The sequence below is a fragment of the Lepidochelys kempii genome, chromosome 5 (assembly GCF_965140285.1).
Source record: "Lepidochelys kempii isolate rLepKem1 chromosome 5, rLepKem1.hap1, whole genome shotgun sequence".
NCBI lineage: Eukaryota > Metazoa > Chordata > Testudines > Cheloniidae > Lepidochelys > Lepidochelys kempii.
The window spans coordinates 80,785,279-80,801,961 of NC_136384.1; the positions used below are offsets into that span (position 1 = coordinate 80,785,279).

Here is a 16,683-nt window from a genome sequence, read left to right on the forward strand (position 1 = left end):
TCCATAATTCTTCACCAGTGCAGTTCCGTTTGCTGTCGTAACAGTAAGGTCATACCGTAGATGGGAGCTGGATATCTTTATCCCCATTTTGTCTGCTCAGATGTGTTTAGGCAGCATAGTGGCAAAAACTAGTTCCGTCTAGGCTACCACCTCCCTTGGTGGAGACTTTGGATGTGAATAGTTATTAAAAGAAACCTCATCAGCAATTCAGTCTCTTAATTTGGACAGGTCTAGTTTGTTTGAGCCAGTACAGTGGGGCAGGGAAATTCCCCGAATTCTGCAGTTGCAAAACAGAAAGGCTAGTGTGTGTGGGAAAGAGCCACTGGACCAATTATTTCTCTAAGGCTGTTCCAGGTAAGAAGCTGGCTTGGGCTTCTTTTGGGGCAGGGAAGTGGCTTCTGAGCATGTTTGAGGTAAGGGTCCTGGGCTAGCCTGTCTTGTCACTATTTCCTCCAAGGGTCAAGGGAAACTGGCAGTTAATTCTCTCCCCTTACTCCAGAAAGGTGCGTGCTCTCAAGCGTCTTACAAATGAAAGATTTTTAAATGTGAAATTGAAAACTTATGTTAAAGTCTAAACTTATGAGACTTGTAATTTACATTAAATACAAAAAAATATTAATTAAGCAGTGTGTATTTGCTGCAGCATTTTAAGGAAAACGAAACCAATGACCTGATGTAAATCATGGGCTGAACTTCTGGAACCAGGTTTAGTGAAAGTGCTAAACAAACTTTTGACAGTAGTAGCCTCTTTGGTACGTGCAGAAAATATTTTCTTCATTTCATTTTAATCGACTAGTCCAGTTTAATGGCTAGTTAGTTCAAAGTTAAGCAACTACCATGTATACTCGATCATAAGCTGGTTCGTTTATAAGCTGACACCCTCTTCCCACCACGATGGATAAGTAAAAATGGCAAATTTTTATGACCCATTCATAAGCCAACCCTATAATTCAGGTGTCGGCAAACTTTTTGGCTCCTGGGCTGTCAGTATAAGCCGTTGGTGGGCTGAGATGGTTTGTTTACCTCGAATGTCCGCAGGCAGGGTGGTAAACCTAAGTAAACAAAGTGTCCCAGCCTGCCAGTGGCTTACCCTGAAGGGCTGGGTATAGCAACTGGTGGGGAAATTTTTTGGTGGGAGGAGGCAGAAGCTGGGGGTCAAGGGAGTAACCCTGTGACCACCCCCCACATGACCCCACCCCTATCCCGGGACCACCACACTCTCCCCATCCCATCCCTTCCCACCTTAGCTGGGGCAGGCTAGGGGAGGATGTCTTTGGCCTGGCCACAGCCTGCTCTAGCGGGCTGAGCCAGGCAGCACGGCTGCAGCTGCTTCGGAGGCTGCGGGGAGCGCAGCCAGAAGAGGAGAGACTCTGGCCCCTCCTCTTCCCTTCTGGCTCTGCTGCCTCTCCTTGCCCCCTCTGTTGTGGGGGGAGGGGGCTATGTCCCACCTCTCCCCCCCTGTACCCGTTCATAAACCGACCCCCTTCTCTGATGCTTCCTTTTTTTAATAAAAAAATTCTGCTTATGAGCAAGTGTATATATGGTAATTGGAAGTTGAAAAAGCAGAAAACCTTGGAAGAGGAAAACAATCTGAATAAAACTAGGTGAGAAGTTGAGAACTACTAGCTGTTTCTAGTCGTCATGTCATTCCAGTTTTTACAGTCAGCTCAATTTACTAACTAAAGAAAGTACTTCATTTCTTTACACCAGTGTTATATGCAAAGCATGTTTTGATAATCTTATCAACCTTTTTTCTTGCGTATCAGTATGTTTAAAAAAACCCTAAAATGCTGTTTTTGTGCATTTTTAATTGAATTTGAATTTCCATCCACATAGAGCTCATCACAAATTACAAATAGAAAATCATTCACCATTTTCTAGCATAATAAAAATATAAAAATTAAGAATACGAATAAACTTAAATTACGCTATGTAATTGATGAAAAGCATATTCTCCTGGTTAGCTCAAAAGACTATATTTAGTATAAAAGCTGTATTTAGTTGCAAATCAACATATTTTAATGTGTTGGATGTTTCTAGACGTTTGTCTCACCAACTTCTCTGGTTTGTTTCAGCTATGCAAAAAAAGAATCTGATCATAACGCAGCCCAAGTCAAGCTTCGGGAGTTTGAAGCAGCCCTAAATTCCAAAGAAGCTGCCCTGGCTACAGCACTTGGTGATAAGAAAAGCCTGGAAGGGGAACTTGAGGATTTGAGAGATCAGATTGCTCAGGTGAGATGAAGTGGTTTACCATCCAGTCTGCTGAACAGATTGGTTCTTTAGCCAACAAACCACTCCTTGTAAAAGAGCTAAGCCGACCATGTTCTCCACCGTCTTTACACATATGTGTAAACTTTTCACATATGTGCTCCCTGACAATGGACCAGCTCAGTCAGTGGCGGGATTTGCCACTGCCCCCTAGGCCAGACAAAGACACTGCCCCAGGGATGCATGTTCCTTGTTATGTGTGTGGAATGTGCAAGTATTGGAGTGTTCTGATATCTAGTGTCCAGTACCTTTTAGGTATGTATCTTTTTGCAGCATCAGCCATTTCCTTGCCAGCTTCTGTGAGCAGGGCCTGCCTCTGGCTCAAAGCTTAAGTTTGCTTTATGTTAGCAAAGTCTTGACCATTACTTTAGCTCAGGCCTTAGGCCTCATACTGGGCCTCTGATACAAAGGTTTGTTTCAGGGCCTCATCTTATTACAAGGTGTAAATCAAGACTCCCTACACAATATGTGTATGCGACGTTCTCTACAAATATTTAAGAACCACAGTCAGTCTGTTCACTTGCATCTTTTTTTTTTTCTTTTCCCACTCTCCCGTTTACCACAAATTATTCTTATTCTCAGGCCCCAGATCTACTTTCCTATGCTTTACCATGATAAATATTGATTGACAAAATTCTGTAGGTGAATAGAATCTTGCAAGTTTACTTTAGAACACAGTAAGTTAGACCACAAACAGTTTTACTGGGTTGACATCAAAAGGCTCAAGATCTTGAACTCTTGATTGACCTACCTTAGTTGTTTGCCCACTATCTAACAAAGAGGGAAGAAAAGCTGTGCACTGGTTTTGTAGACCTTACAAATTAACTATAGGCTCTGCAATAACAGTTAATAGATGTTTTCCTAGAGCTGTAGTGATATTGGTTGCTGAAGCTACCCAATTAGTCTTTGTCAAATAGAAAATCTTGACTAATCTCAGCTAATTTCTGAGGGGATTAAAGGAAATTAATGACTACCTTTGAAAATGATTGTCCTTATTAAGGTGAAGTACCCTGACTGTATCTGTAATGAACTACAAGAGTTGTACAAGGTGAGGGTAAAACAGACTTTCTTGACGTAAGTGGTAAATTTAATAACTTTTTATTTCAATGGATAGTTCATTCTCAACTGCTGCTTAAAGATGTCAGTAAGTGGTGTGTGAGAGATCTACTTAAGCCTAACTATACTAATATTTTTTAGTTGGAAGCCTCCTTAGCTGCTGCCAAGAAACAGCTGGTAGATGAAACTTTAATGAAGGTGGATCTCGAAAATCGTTGTCAGAGTCTGTCTGAAGACTTGGAGTTCCGTAAAAATATGTATGAAGAGGTAATTCTCTTTTAATACTAAGTTTTAGTTCTAGAGGAAGCAAATTTTAAACATTTTGGATCATTTCAGCTTGCTTATTGGGAAACCTGGTATGTTTTTTTTATTTGTATATTATGGAAGCATAAGAACTTAACCTAGAATGTGACATGACTGAAATAGCTTAATATTTTTTTACACTATACCCCTTTAAATAGTATAATTTGAAATTTGTTCGTGTTCTCTTTAAGGTAAGGACTTTCCACTTTCCTGTTATGTATGAGTGTTGAGGAGGAGCATGAGAGCAACAAAAAACATGTTTTAACACAGTATCCCTTACTCTGTGTCGGCATCTTTTTCCTTTCCAGTTTCATTTTCAACTTTGCTGCTATTACTGGTAAACTCCCTTTTGCAGAACCTGGGGAAGAGTGTGCAAGTGTACTGCCTCTCCTCCCCAAGCAGTGATTAGTGAAAATTTCTCAAGTGATGTCATATGCACAGAATAAATGGCGAGACACGTATGTTTTCCCCTCCAAAGTTTTAAATCCTAAAGTTTACTTGTAGCAAAAGTATACAGTCCTCAGAAATGTGATATTTCAAGTTGAAGGTGCTCCTCTAACACTCTTGTGATTAGTTATTCTCATGGGATGTAAAATTCAGTTTATGGAGTCAGATATGGAATCTGCTTTGTGAAATTTTGAGGTGTTCACCAGAGTATAATTTATAAAGATATAAAGGTGGATATGCTACTGGAAATATTCTTGTGAAATACTCCAACATTTATTCAGAACGCTAGCTAAAAATGACATTATTTCACATTCTAATTATAGCAGCTTAAAATTGGACTCGCTCTTGGCTGTTGGTCTAAAGCTCATCTTGACTGAAATCACCAGAATATTGTTAGTGAAATTTTCAGTAAAACATAGGAATAACATTATTTCTTTTTCTTAGGAAATCAACGAGACAAGAAGGAAACATGAAACTCGCCTGGTTGAGGTGGATTCTGGGCGCCAAATTGAGTATGAACACAAACTGGCTCAAGCACTTCATGAAATGAGAGAGCAGCATGATGCACAAGTGAAACTGTATAAAGAAGAGCTGGAACAGACTTATCATGCCAAAGTGAGAGCATCTCTCTTTATACTGCTGCTTGACAGATTTTCTCTTGAGGGATTATAGTAATTCCAAATAACTATAAAACTATTTAAACTTCAAGGTGTTATCAAGAACCTTGGGCTGGATTTAAAGTTTCATGTTTCTGGGTGTGAATGTAAATTTCTAGACACATGTAAAATCTGATTTCCACTGGAAATAATTGTCCGGAAGTACCAGAATGTAGTGTCTTGGACTGCACTTGCAATGTGTAAAAAAATGGGGAATATGACTAGTACTGTGGATTCCAGAAAATGTTTTACATGTGGATTTATATTAATATTGGTGGTGGGCAGGGTTTCCCATATTTTTTTATAAAACTAACTCTAATAGGTGTTGCTGAAAAGAGAAACATCCTTTGTGACAACACATAAAACATGGTTAAGCAGCAACTCTACCACACCCACCCTTTCCTCTACAGGAGGAGCAGAGTGGAACTTGTACAGAAATAGATTACTTTATATAGTTCTTCTTTGAGTGCTTACTCCATGTTGATTCCATTGTAGGTATGTGCGCACCTACATGCATAGTCGTCGGAGATTTTTGCCTTAGCGGTATCTGTAGGTCAGCTGTGGTGCTCCCTTGAGTTCCAAGCTCATGCTCTGGTATATTAGGTGCCGCCGACCCTATGCCCTCTCAGTTCCTTCATGACAGTTGGTCAGAGTGTCTCGTCTTGCATTGCAAGAGTATTAGCGGTTCTTTACAAGTTCTGTCTTCTTTTTATATACTTTGTAGGAACTTTGTTAGCCATTAAGTTAAATGTTAGGTTAGTTTAGTAGTTAGTCCTAGCTGGGACTTGATCCTGGAACGGAGTATGTCCCGTTCCCCCGGCTTCAAACCATGCTAGTCATGCAACAGACTGATGCCTATTAGTGACCCCCATGACAGTTGTTTGAAGTGCTTGGGAGAGTCTCATAGAAAGGATAAGTGCAGGATCTGTAAGAACTTTTGCCTTAGAACCCAAAAGGAGCGGGATATCTGCCTGAGGGCCCTCCTCATGGAGGCTGTGCTTCGTCCTGCATCCGAGCCCTCCTGCTCAGATCCTACACTGAGCACCTCAGCATGGGTGTGGAGCGCACTACTGGCACCGGGCTCTATCTGGCATCATTCCCCCTTGGCGGTGGCTAAGCAACAACAAAAGAAGAGCACCCCACCACTAGAGGGGAAAGGGGCATTGGGCAAAAGACCTATGTCAGGCCAAGTGCCTGCCCGGGACTTCATGGGGATACCACTGAACTCTGACACGCCCAGCCAGGAGTCCGACTTCCAGGAGCGGCAGGGGACCCCAGGTTCTCCTAGGGCCTTGGTTGACGAAGCAGACCCGGCAGCTAAAGCACAAGCAAGACAGTCAGCACCACAGATGCTGCCCCAGGTGCCAGACTCAGCTAAGTTGCTGACACCTAAGGGCATGCCAGTAATGGGATCTGTCCCATAGGGCAGTGGAGCACCCTTGAACCCTGGACCAGAGGCATAGATCCCCATCTTGGTGGCCTAGGACCCCAGCACTGGTTGGGGTCTCTGGTTAGAAGGCCCAGGTCCCTGATGGCCCAGGTCTCCCTCTACAAGGCATGGGATACTGGAGTCGAGGCACCAGTCCCCATACACCTGGTACCGGCAAGCTTCCCGCCAAAGATTGCCATGGCGCAGGTCACCTTTACCAAGACGGTCTCGCAGATGTCAGTCCCCACTGGGGCGGGATCACTCACTATCATGGCACTGGTTTCCACCTCCCTGATACTGCTTGTTGGGCAGGCACCGATCCTTGCCCTCACCTCACCAGTTGCTGACTAGAGTCAGTCGGCAGACTCAGGCCTCAGCGGCTCCATCCTGGTCTCCGGAAGGGCAATGGTCAGAGTCGGACTGGGAGTTCAGCCCCTCACCAAGGAGGGATGATTTGCTGCCAACCAATGAGATTGGTACCGCAGCAGCGGTATGGCAGCAGGGGAAGTGGCCTGCTCAATGGCCACACTGTAACCCATGGGGCATACCCATAATGCTGGTCCCATATTCCCACCAGTCCTCCCTGTCTGCTTTGGAAAAACCGCCTCCGGCACCGGAGTTGGAACAAAGTACTGAATCAGATGCAGGGGCAATGCATCGGGCTTCAACATCTAAGGAGCTGTCCCGGAGCGGGAAGGGGATCCCACCCCTACCCCAGCGGTGCAATCATTGTTGTCTACAGACAAACTGGTGGCAGGTCCCTCCCAAATGGGCAGTACCCCCGACAACTTCAAGGCGCACCAGGCCCCCCTTAAAAGGGTAGCTACCAATTTGAACGTAAAAATTGAGTCTGCAGAGGAGTCAGATGACCTCTTTAACGTTATATCCTCCTCCAACCAGGTCTGGTTTGTGCTGCCTGTCCACCCAGAGGTCCTTAGGATTGCCAAATAGCTGTGGCAGACCCCCTCTTATATTTCCCCTACTTCTAAGAAGGCGGAAAAGAAGTACTACATCCCTACAAAAGGGTTCGAATATTAGTACACACACCCTCCAGTGGGGTCGCTGGTCATGTCCGCTGTTAGTGAAAGGGACAGACAGGGACAAATCAGTGGCACGCTGAAAAACAAAGACACCAAGAGACTGGATTTGTTTGTCAGAAAAGTTTATTCAATGGCCAGCCTGCAGTTTTGGGTGTCTAACCACCAGACCCTGTTAGGCAGGTACAATTTTAACCTGTGGGACTTCCTTAGCAAATTCAAGGAGGCCATCCCACAGGACTGAGCCCAGGAGTTCCACCGCTGTGCTTTCTTCCACTAAAGGGGCGGTGACGGGCCCTCCAGATGGTCTGGGATGCTACGGATTCGATAACCAGGGTGGTTGCCTCTGTGGTGGTCGTGAGGCGCAGCTCCTGGTTGCAGTCCTCTGGGTTATCCCTGGAGATGCAGGCCACCATTCAGGATCTCCTGTTCGAGGGGGCAGGGCTCTTCTCCAGCCTCTCTCACACAAAGCTTTACAGCTGTAAAGACTCCCATGCCACCCTCTGCTCCTTGGGCCTTAATACTCCTCAGCAGGCCAGGCAGCTGTTCCATCTTCTGCCTCCTCCGCCTCCGTAGTCTAGGTCTTGCGGGACTCCCTGGCTGAGAACCTACAGTAGAAAGGATAGAGACCAATGGCCTGAGCGGCGACACCTGTCTTCCTGTTCGTCGACTCAGCCTGGCCCTTCCAGGAACCAAGGAGGCCAGGAAAAAGGCATTTTGAGGATGTGCTCGAGGGTGGTGCCCCAGTCACTTCCCAAGATCCACCCTCCCGCTCTTTCTTCAACTGTCTGTGCCCCTTCTGGTCGGCCTGGTCATGGCTGATCTCAGACCATTGGGTGCTCAATACAATATCTTCAGGTTGCACCCTGCAGTTCGTGGCTGACCCTCCCTTCGACCCCCTTCAGGGACCCATCTCACAAGCAACTTCTCTCCAAGAGGTCGAGAACCTCCTGCATCTGGGGGCAGTGGAGGGGGTCCCTTGGGACATGGAAGGAAAAGGGTGGTTCTCCCATTACTTCCTAATCCCAAAAGCAAACATGGGCCTCAGACTCATTTTGGACCTGTGTTGTCTTAACAAGTCCTCTCAAGAAATTGAAGTTCCGCGTGGTCTCCCATGGTCTCAATCATCGGCTCCCTGGATCCGGGAGACTGGTACGCTGCCCTCGACTTGAAGGACGCGTATTTCCATTTTCCCAGGGCACAGGTGCTTCCTCCATTTTGTGCTGGGCCAGCGCCATTTCCAATTCACAGCTCTGCCCTTTGGTCTCTTGTCAGCCCCAAGAGTATTCACAAAGTGTGTAGCGCTAGTGGTCGCTTACCTGAGGTGCCGGGGCATTCAAATTTACTCGAACCTTGATGACTGGCTAATAAAGGACCAGTCCCAGGATCAGGTGCAGCAGCATCTCAGTCTGGTTTGCTCCACCTGTTGTGACCTGAGGCTGTTAATAAACGAGGAAAAGTCTATCTTAATTCCAGTGCAACACATACAGTTCATTGGAGTGGTCCTCGACTCCAGCCAGAGCCTTCCTTCCCCGAGGCTCGTTTCCAAGCCAGGGTGGACCTCATCTCATGCATGCAAGCCCACCCTCTCACCACCGCTCACCTGTGTCTGCAGTTTTTGGGTCAGATGGCGCCCTGCACTTATGTGGTTCGGCACATGTGGCTCCACCTCAGGCCCCTGCTGGCATGGCTGGCGTCTGTCTACGTACCCAACAGACACAGCGTGGACTGTGTGATCAAGGTCCTGGACCACGTACGGTTGTCACTCACCAGGTGGCAGAATCCTGGATAGTTGTTGGAGGAAGTTCCCTTTGCGTTTCCTTCCCCATCAGTGACCCTAATCTCCAATACTTCGGACCAGGGGTGGGGAGTCCACCTGGGCAATCTCAGCACAAGGTCGTTGGTCAAGTCAGGATTGCTCCCTGCACATCAACGTCAGGGAGCCAGAGCGGTTCGCTTGTCCTGCCATCCCTTCCTACCTAACATAAGAAGCAAGGTGGTCCAGGTCCTGACGGATAATGCAGCAGCTATGTTCTATATCAGCAAGCAAGGCGGAGCCAGATTATCTGCCCTTTGCCAAGAAGCCCTCAGGCTCTGGGACTTGTGTACAACATGACATCCATCTCATTGTGGCACACCTCCCTGGGGCCAGGAACGCTTTGGCAGATTGCCTCAGTAGGATCTTCTGGTCTCGCCATGAGTGGTCTCTTCATCTGGAAGTGGTCAGCATCATCTTCCAGAGGTGGGGGACTCCCCAGGTAGACCTGTTCATGTCTAGGCAGAACAGGAAATTACATGTTTCCTGCTCCATTCAGGGGATCGATAGAGGCTCCCTTTTGGACCCTTTTCTGCCCCCGTAGACGGCGGCTTTGTTGTACGGCTTCCCACCCAATGCTGTTGATTCACAGGGTCTTCATGAAGATCAAACAGGACAGGGCGAAGGTGATCCTCATAGTACTGGCTTGGCTGCGCCAGCACTGGTTCAGCACGCTTCTGGGCCTCTCAGTGGCTGCTCCATTACAGCTACTGCTCAGGCCGAACCTGCTGTCCCAAAATCATGGCAGTCTTCTGCATCTAAACCTGGTGGCGCTGCTCCTGATGTCTTGGCTGCCACATGGTTAAATGCGGAGGAGCAGGAATGGTCGGCTGGTGTCCAACAAGTCCTGTTGAGTAGCAGAAAGCTCTTCACCAGAGCGACCTGCCTGGCCAAATGGAAGCAATTCGCTTGTTGGATCTCGGATAAAGGCATTCGACCCCAAGCGGGCCTTGCTGCAGTTAATCCTGGACTACCTTCTGCATCTCAAGCTCCAAGGCATGTCCATTTCATCTACCAAGGTCCACTTGGCTGCTTTCTCAGCCTTTCATCCACCACTCAAGGGTAGGTCGGTTTTCGCCCAGGACATGACTGGTAGGTTCCTGAAGGGCCTTGAATGTCTCTACTCACATGTCAGGGATCCCGTTCCTCTGTGGGACCTGAATCTTGTGCTGTCACGGCTCACGAGACCCCATTTTGAGCCTCTGGCTTTCTGCTCTCCTCATTTCCTGAAAGGTCATGGTTCTTGGTTGCAATAACATCTGTCTGCCGGGTCACTGAGATTAGGGCGCTTCCTTGGAACCGCCCTATATGATCTTTTATAAAGTCCAGTTGCGACCACACCCTGCTTTTCTGCCCAAGGCTGGGTCTCAGTTTCATATGGGCCAGGACATTTACTTACCTGTCTATTTTCCAAAGCTGCATAGGTCGGAGGAGGAGCATAGGTTGCATTCCCTAGATGTCAAGAGAGTGCTAGTCTTCTATGTTGAGAGGACCAGGCGATTCCGCAAGTCGATGCAATTGTTTGTCGCGTTGGCCTAGAGGATGAAAGGTTGTACAGTGTCAGCTCAAAGAATTTCCTCTTGGAGCACTGCCTGCATTCGCTGCTGCTACGATCAGGCAAAGGTGCCCCCTCCGGCGATTCTAACCGCCCACTCAACTGGGGCGCAAGCCTCTTCGGCAGCTTTCCTAGCCCAAATGTCTATCCAGGACATCTGTAGGGTGACCATCTGGTCGTCTGTACAGATGTTCAAGTCCCATTATGCGCTTACCCAGCTGGCCCAGGACAATACTGGTTTTGGTAGAGCAGTTGCAAGCCGTTAGACTATGAACTCCAGGCAAGCACTCAAAGAATAAAAAACGGTTACCTAAGTTTTTATAACTGTTCGAGATGATGTGTTGCTCATGGCCATTCCATTACCTGCTCTCCTATTCCTCTGTTGGAGTTGCCAGCAAGAAGGAGCGGAGAGGGCATAGGGTCTGCGGTATCTAATATATCAGCACATGAGCGTGACACTCAAGGGGGCGCCACAGCCAACCCTACAGATACCACTAAGGCAGAAATCTCTGACTGTGCACGTGGGCACGCACACACCTAGAATGGAATGGACATGAGCAACGCATCTCGAACAACAGTTATGGAAAAGTAGATAAGTTTTTGTTTGTTCCTTCCTGTGCCTGGATGATTCAGCATTTCTGTGAACATACTCCTGTCAGTTTAAACTCCCTTCAGCTTGCTTTTTCATGTTCATGGATTTCATGGTAGGTAAAACTCATGTGCACTGATAAAAGAATAAATTGCATAGTGTAGTTAGAGTAAATTGCTACTGATAGTTATGGTCAGATTAATCTTCCCTGAAAAACTTGAATTGAATTTTGGAATGGTATCCTCCTTTAAAGTCTAGCCCAAAATTTAGGGACTAGATCTATTTTTACTAGCCTAAAACCGCTTAATGAACTTTAGGTTTTTTCCTCAAACTTCTGTGTGTGCTGTTCTATTTTAGTCAGTACTTTTGACCATATTTGAGATTTTTTTGTTTTTTTTTTAAGTTGTATTTATAGTGCTGCCTAAGCTGTCTGTGGCACTGTGTTCTCTTCTTTTGAAAAAATTAATTTCCACGGTTGCCAATATATTTTTTTAAATAGCAAATTACTTAAGGAAGGTGGTGGCGGTTGTAAAGAGAAGGAATGTGATTGCTCAAGGGACTGGTAGTGTGCTATAAAGTCTTTTGATTTGGGACATCCCAATATAGTGATTGAAAAAGTAACACTAGTAACTTTTGTTGGTGATCTTGGTCAAGTGCCTGCACCACAATAGGAGCCCTTGTTTGGCAGTCTTAGGGCCAAAGAATGAAAGGCTTGACATCTAAATTTGCCTCTGGATGAAGACGTTTGCAGTTCTAATTTGGGACATGTTGACGGGGTGAGTGGGGGAAGCTTGTACTGCTGTTGGTTCCTAGCATTCAACCAGATTTTGACTCCCAGGAAAGTGAATCCAGCACTGTAACTGAGCACTACACTTGCTCAATTACGATTACAAAACAGGCAGCATGATGCTTTTCCTGTATTGCAGACAGGAACTTTGTGGTTTATTGATAATACAACATGAAATTTCTTTAGGGACCAATGCTTGCTTGCTTATTTAGTAGCAAGTCTTTTGAGACTGATGTGCAATTTGCTTTGTTATAGCTTGAGAACGCCAGACTCTCCTCTGAGATGAGTAGTTCTGCAGCCAATACAGTAAGAGAAGAACTGACAGAAAGTCGCATGCGGATTGAAAGCCTCTCCTCCCAGCTTTCAAGCCTACAAAAAGAGGTAATAAATCACCTGGGATTTAGACCTAGTCCCTGTAATAGAACTGGATTTAAAACCGCGAGTGCGTTTAATGACTTGTAAAGTAGTTTCTGTTTTGCTCAGTCTGCAGTTTTGATCATTACAAGCAAAAAAAAAAACAAAAAAACAGGTTTTAACTAATGCAGGTTCTGTGGTATTTGACTTAGAAATGGGCAGGGCCCTGGTATAGTGTTTTCTTGAGAGATGTTTTTCCACTTCAAGAATGACAAGGTTTTATTTTCATCTCATGTCTCTACCCCATTGTACTGTTTGTCGTCTGTGCTCTATGGGTTCTTCTGCACTCATCACCGTAATATCTGAGCAGGTGGGCATTAAGCAATGTGGTATTTGTCACATATGTTCTCTCATCATCTTCCAAGCGTATGTAGAGTATGTTCTATGAACTTTATTTTATATTCACACACACACACTGCTGTCTGTATGTTTAAAAAAAAAAAGTCAAATAAATGCATATTGCACTCGGAGTAGAAGTGGTGAGGGTTGTGGTGATCCTTGGTTCCTGTCTGAATTCATTTCACAGTCTTCGGCTGGCCCCTGAGAAAGTTCAGTCTCCTGATAGATGAGCTTTACCTTTATTGTATGCATTTCTATTGTGCCAGAGGAGCAAAGTTGTTTGATCCAGGTTTTCATTCCAGAGCTTTAACGGAACTTTTAGATACTGTGGGCCCAGGCCTTTAAATGTTTTGAAGATAAGGATTGAGACATCAAACTCGATTCAGTAGTCAGTTGGGAGAGGTGCATGTATTATGGTATGTTACTATAAGAAACTACAAAATAACATTTGAAGTGAGGTTCTTAAGAAAGTGACAGTGAAACCAAAAAAGCTCTTATTTGTATTACTGTAGAGCCTAGGAGCCCTAGTCATGAACCAGGACCCCACTGTGCTAGGCACTCTACAAACACAGAAGAAAAACATTTATTAAGTTTCTGTTTTCAAGGTAGGTGAAACAATATTAAGCAAATAGTTATTCTATATAAACAGGATTTGAGGCCTTAAACAATTGAGACCTACTCTTGCTTGGTAACTCTGTACTATTTACACTACATAAATATTATGTCTTCAACAAAGAGAATTTTGTCAACTCCCTAGGAAAGAAACTCACCTTGCTCTCCTACCAGCACATACTTTGAAGCACCATTTAAGGCAAAAGGTTGAGTATCTAACAGGCCTTGCACTATAACCTTCAAATCATCAACTTCTCTTGAACCAGCAGGGAAAGAGTTCATGATTTGAGTTCCCTCCATCAAGAACATCCTCTCACATCTAGAATTCTAGAAGCTGTTGATCATCTTGTTTGTTGGGATGAAATGTGAGAATATAAGCAGACCCTAAAATAACTAGAATTCATGAGCTTTATGGCACAGAATCTTGAATTAAACATACTGGAAATCAGAGTAGCCTATTGAGCAGAGGGGTTGTATATGCAGAGGGGTTGTATGTGACACACACGACTGAGTAAACCATGCATTATGGACTTGTAGACTTTAAGGTTAGAAGGGACCATTATGATCATCTAGTCTGACCTCCTGCACAACACAGGCCACAGAATCTCACCCACCCATTCCTGTGATAAACCTCTAACGTGTGACTGAGCTATTGAAGTCCTCATATGCTCAACTGCCATGGACAGGATTTTGCTGGTATTCCACACCTAGTTCACAGTGTTTTAAAAACAGCTTGTGTTGGGAGGGGCTGTATCTCACGCACCCCTTGACCAAATGACTCCAGATTTGTACCCCTGACCCTACCCTGTGCCCTCGGCGGGTGTAACAGGTTTCTAACCACTCAGACTGTCAATGTGAATTTAAAGAAAAAGGGATAACTTGATTTGGGAAAGAAATGCTGCTGCAACACCATGGTGCAGTGAGGTGCTAGCCCATAGTACTGCAGTTGATGATATGAGCTGGCTACCTTAGTGCAAATTTCTCTCTGTTCCCTGGCACCTGAAGGTTGCTAACAGATTTCTTTCGGAAGGAGGATAGTGTTGCCGGGGAAGGCATCACTTGATGCTTTCATTTTATTTACTCATTCCTCAAGCTTTGCCTTTAGAGCTTTCGCTTAGAGCTAGCCTGCTGCTTTTCTTCAAGCCCCCTCAAGGCGCTTGCTCGTGGGTCTGTCTAGCCTTTCAGGGCAGAGCCATACAGATCTAGTACCCTTGTGACAAAGTCCAAGACCAGATGATAGAAATAAACTTTATTCTGTGAATTTACTCATCTGAATCTACAGCATCCAAATAACTAAACAGAGCAAAATGGGAGCATTGAGCTGGGGAGTTGGAGGGAGGGGGAAATACCAGTATGGTTTTTATATTCATAAGTAAAGAGCAGAGGACTTTGATGGATGACCTGAAGTGAGTCAGAATTTACTGAACTCCCCAGATAGACAGCAATATGTCGGCGGGACAGCTTCTCACATTGACATAGCCACCGCCTCTTGCAGAGGTGGATTAACTACACTGATGGGAGAAGCTCTCCCGTTGGCGTACCAGCGTCTTCACTTAAGTGCTACAGGGCGCAGCTGCCCTGCTGCATCTGTGCCACTGCCGCATTGTAAGTGTAGACCTGCCCGAAGACAGGCAGGCTCTGCTGTGACCCTGGGAGTGGCTCTGGGTTGGCCAGTTCGGGTGTGTCTGGAGGATCACAGAGTTAGAGAGACAAGCATGGAAGAGGGTCGAGAAACTCCATTCACCAGCATAATGCTGAGCAAGCCAGTCTTGTTCTCCCTCACCATTTTATTGTGAGTCTTGCAGCACTCGGTGTTTTTCTTTACGTCTCAGCTGCTGGTGGGGATAGATTCCAAGGGAAGCTCAGGTTAAATTACAGATAAGTTTCTAGCCTTCACATTTGCATAAAAGAGCTTGAAAACGGGAAGCCAAGTACATACAGAAACCAGAAAAAATAGCTCAATATTAAAAAAGATTTTTTTAAATCAATCCCCTGATTTTAGGGGCCTGACACGCTGTTTTTGAATGCTTGGGGCTGGCAAGTCTGTGATTAGAATGGCAAAGTGTGACAGCTATAATTTATATATTTCCCATCTCTTTGCTCTACATTAGATATCTCATATTGAGTGATTCCTCTGTCGCAGGTCTTAATAGTATTCATTCCAGGGATCACAACTGAATAGATTCGGATATTCTACACGCCGGCTCCCAAAGAAGGGGATGATCTTCCCAGTGAAAAAGGATGTGAAAGTAAAGATCGGCTCTCTGCCAGAGGATGTAATGTCATAAAATGCAACATTCTCCCCTTCGTAATCCAGATAAACCCCAGTGTTACTGGGGCTTTGAGGTAGGGCCAGAGCAGTCTTAGGGGAAGTGAGGGCAGGGTACTTATTCCCTGTACTCTGCAAAGCCCAGATCCCCTCCTCGGGTGTACGGCTTATCACTCCCTTTTGTATCACACGCTCTTTGGCAATGTCCGAAACCCAAAAAGGTTTATTCCCCACCTCCGCTTCCCAGTAACTTCTCCCTGAGGTGAAGCCCTTATAGCCCAGCACACAGGCAGCAGGGTGAAACCTGTGCTCCGAAAATTGCATTTATTTGTTGATCACGCTCTCTTCTCTGGACAGGAGGGAACAGGGAATTCCCAGGTCTGGATCCAGAGTGGCCTTCACCTCTTTCTCTGCCTTCTGCATTAGCTGAAGGTTGGTCTTTCCAGGAGAGCCTCATCTACTCGGTTACGTAATCCAGACTGAAACTATCAGGGGCATTGTTAACAAGCAAAGTTTTTACTTCTGAAAGGAAAGTTTAACTTTGCCAAAGATGGAAGAAAGCATATGTGGCTATTCATAAACTTTAAGGCCAGAAGGGATCATCGTGATCATCTAGACTGACCTCTTGTACTTTGCAGACTACAGAACCTACAATTTTTATCCCAGTTACCATTTACCCCTGTGTCCGGAACTGCTTTCTCTTTCAAAATCTGTTCCAAGACCTTGCATACAATTGAGGTCAAACTAACAGGCCTGTAGTTTCCCGGATCACCCTTTTTCCTGCCTTAAAAATAGGAACCAATTAGCAGTTCTACCATCGTGGGGTATGACCCCTGAGTTTACAGGTTCATTAAAAATCCTTATTATTGCGCTTGCAATTTAATGTGCCATTTTCTTTAATATTCTTGGATGGAGATGATCCAGGTTCCCTGATTTAGCCCCATGAAGCTGTTTAAGTTTCACTTCTGCCTCCGTTGTGATGATTTCTCCTGCCATATCCTTGTTCCCATTAATCACTTTGCTTTATTAAAAACAGGAGGCAAAGTATTTGTGTGTTTAGGTGTTGATCCATGACTAGATTATCTTTAATCTCCACCCCATCATCA

At 45.3% G+C, this 16,683-nt stretch overlaps 1 protein-coding gene across 1 annotated transcript in view; it reads left to right on the forward strand.

Moving 5' to 3' along the window:
* Positions 1-16,683, forward strand: part of LMNB1 (lamin B1) — a 41,173-nt gene that overhangs the window by 13,843 nt on the left and 10,647 nt on the right. The window contains exons 2-5 of the mRNA XM_073344853.2: positions 2,076-2,232; positions 3,466-3,591; positions 4,519-4,689; positions 12,199-12,324. Coding sequence (XP_073200954.1) covers positions 2,076-2,232; positions 3,466-3,591; positions 4,519-4,689; positions 12,199-12,324 — 580 coding nt within the window. The remainder of the gene's footprint in view (positions 1-2,075; positions 2,233-3,465; positions 3,592-4,518; positions 4,690-12,198; positions 12,325-16,683) is intronic.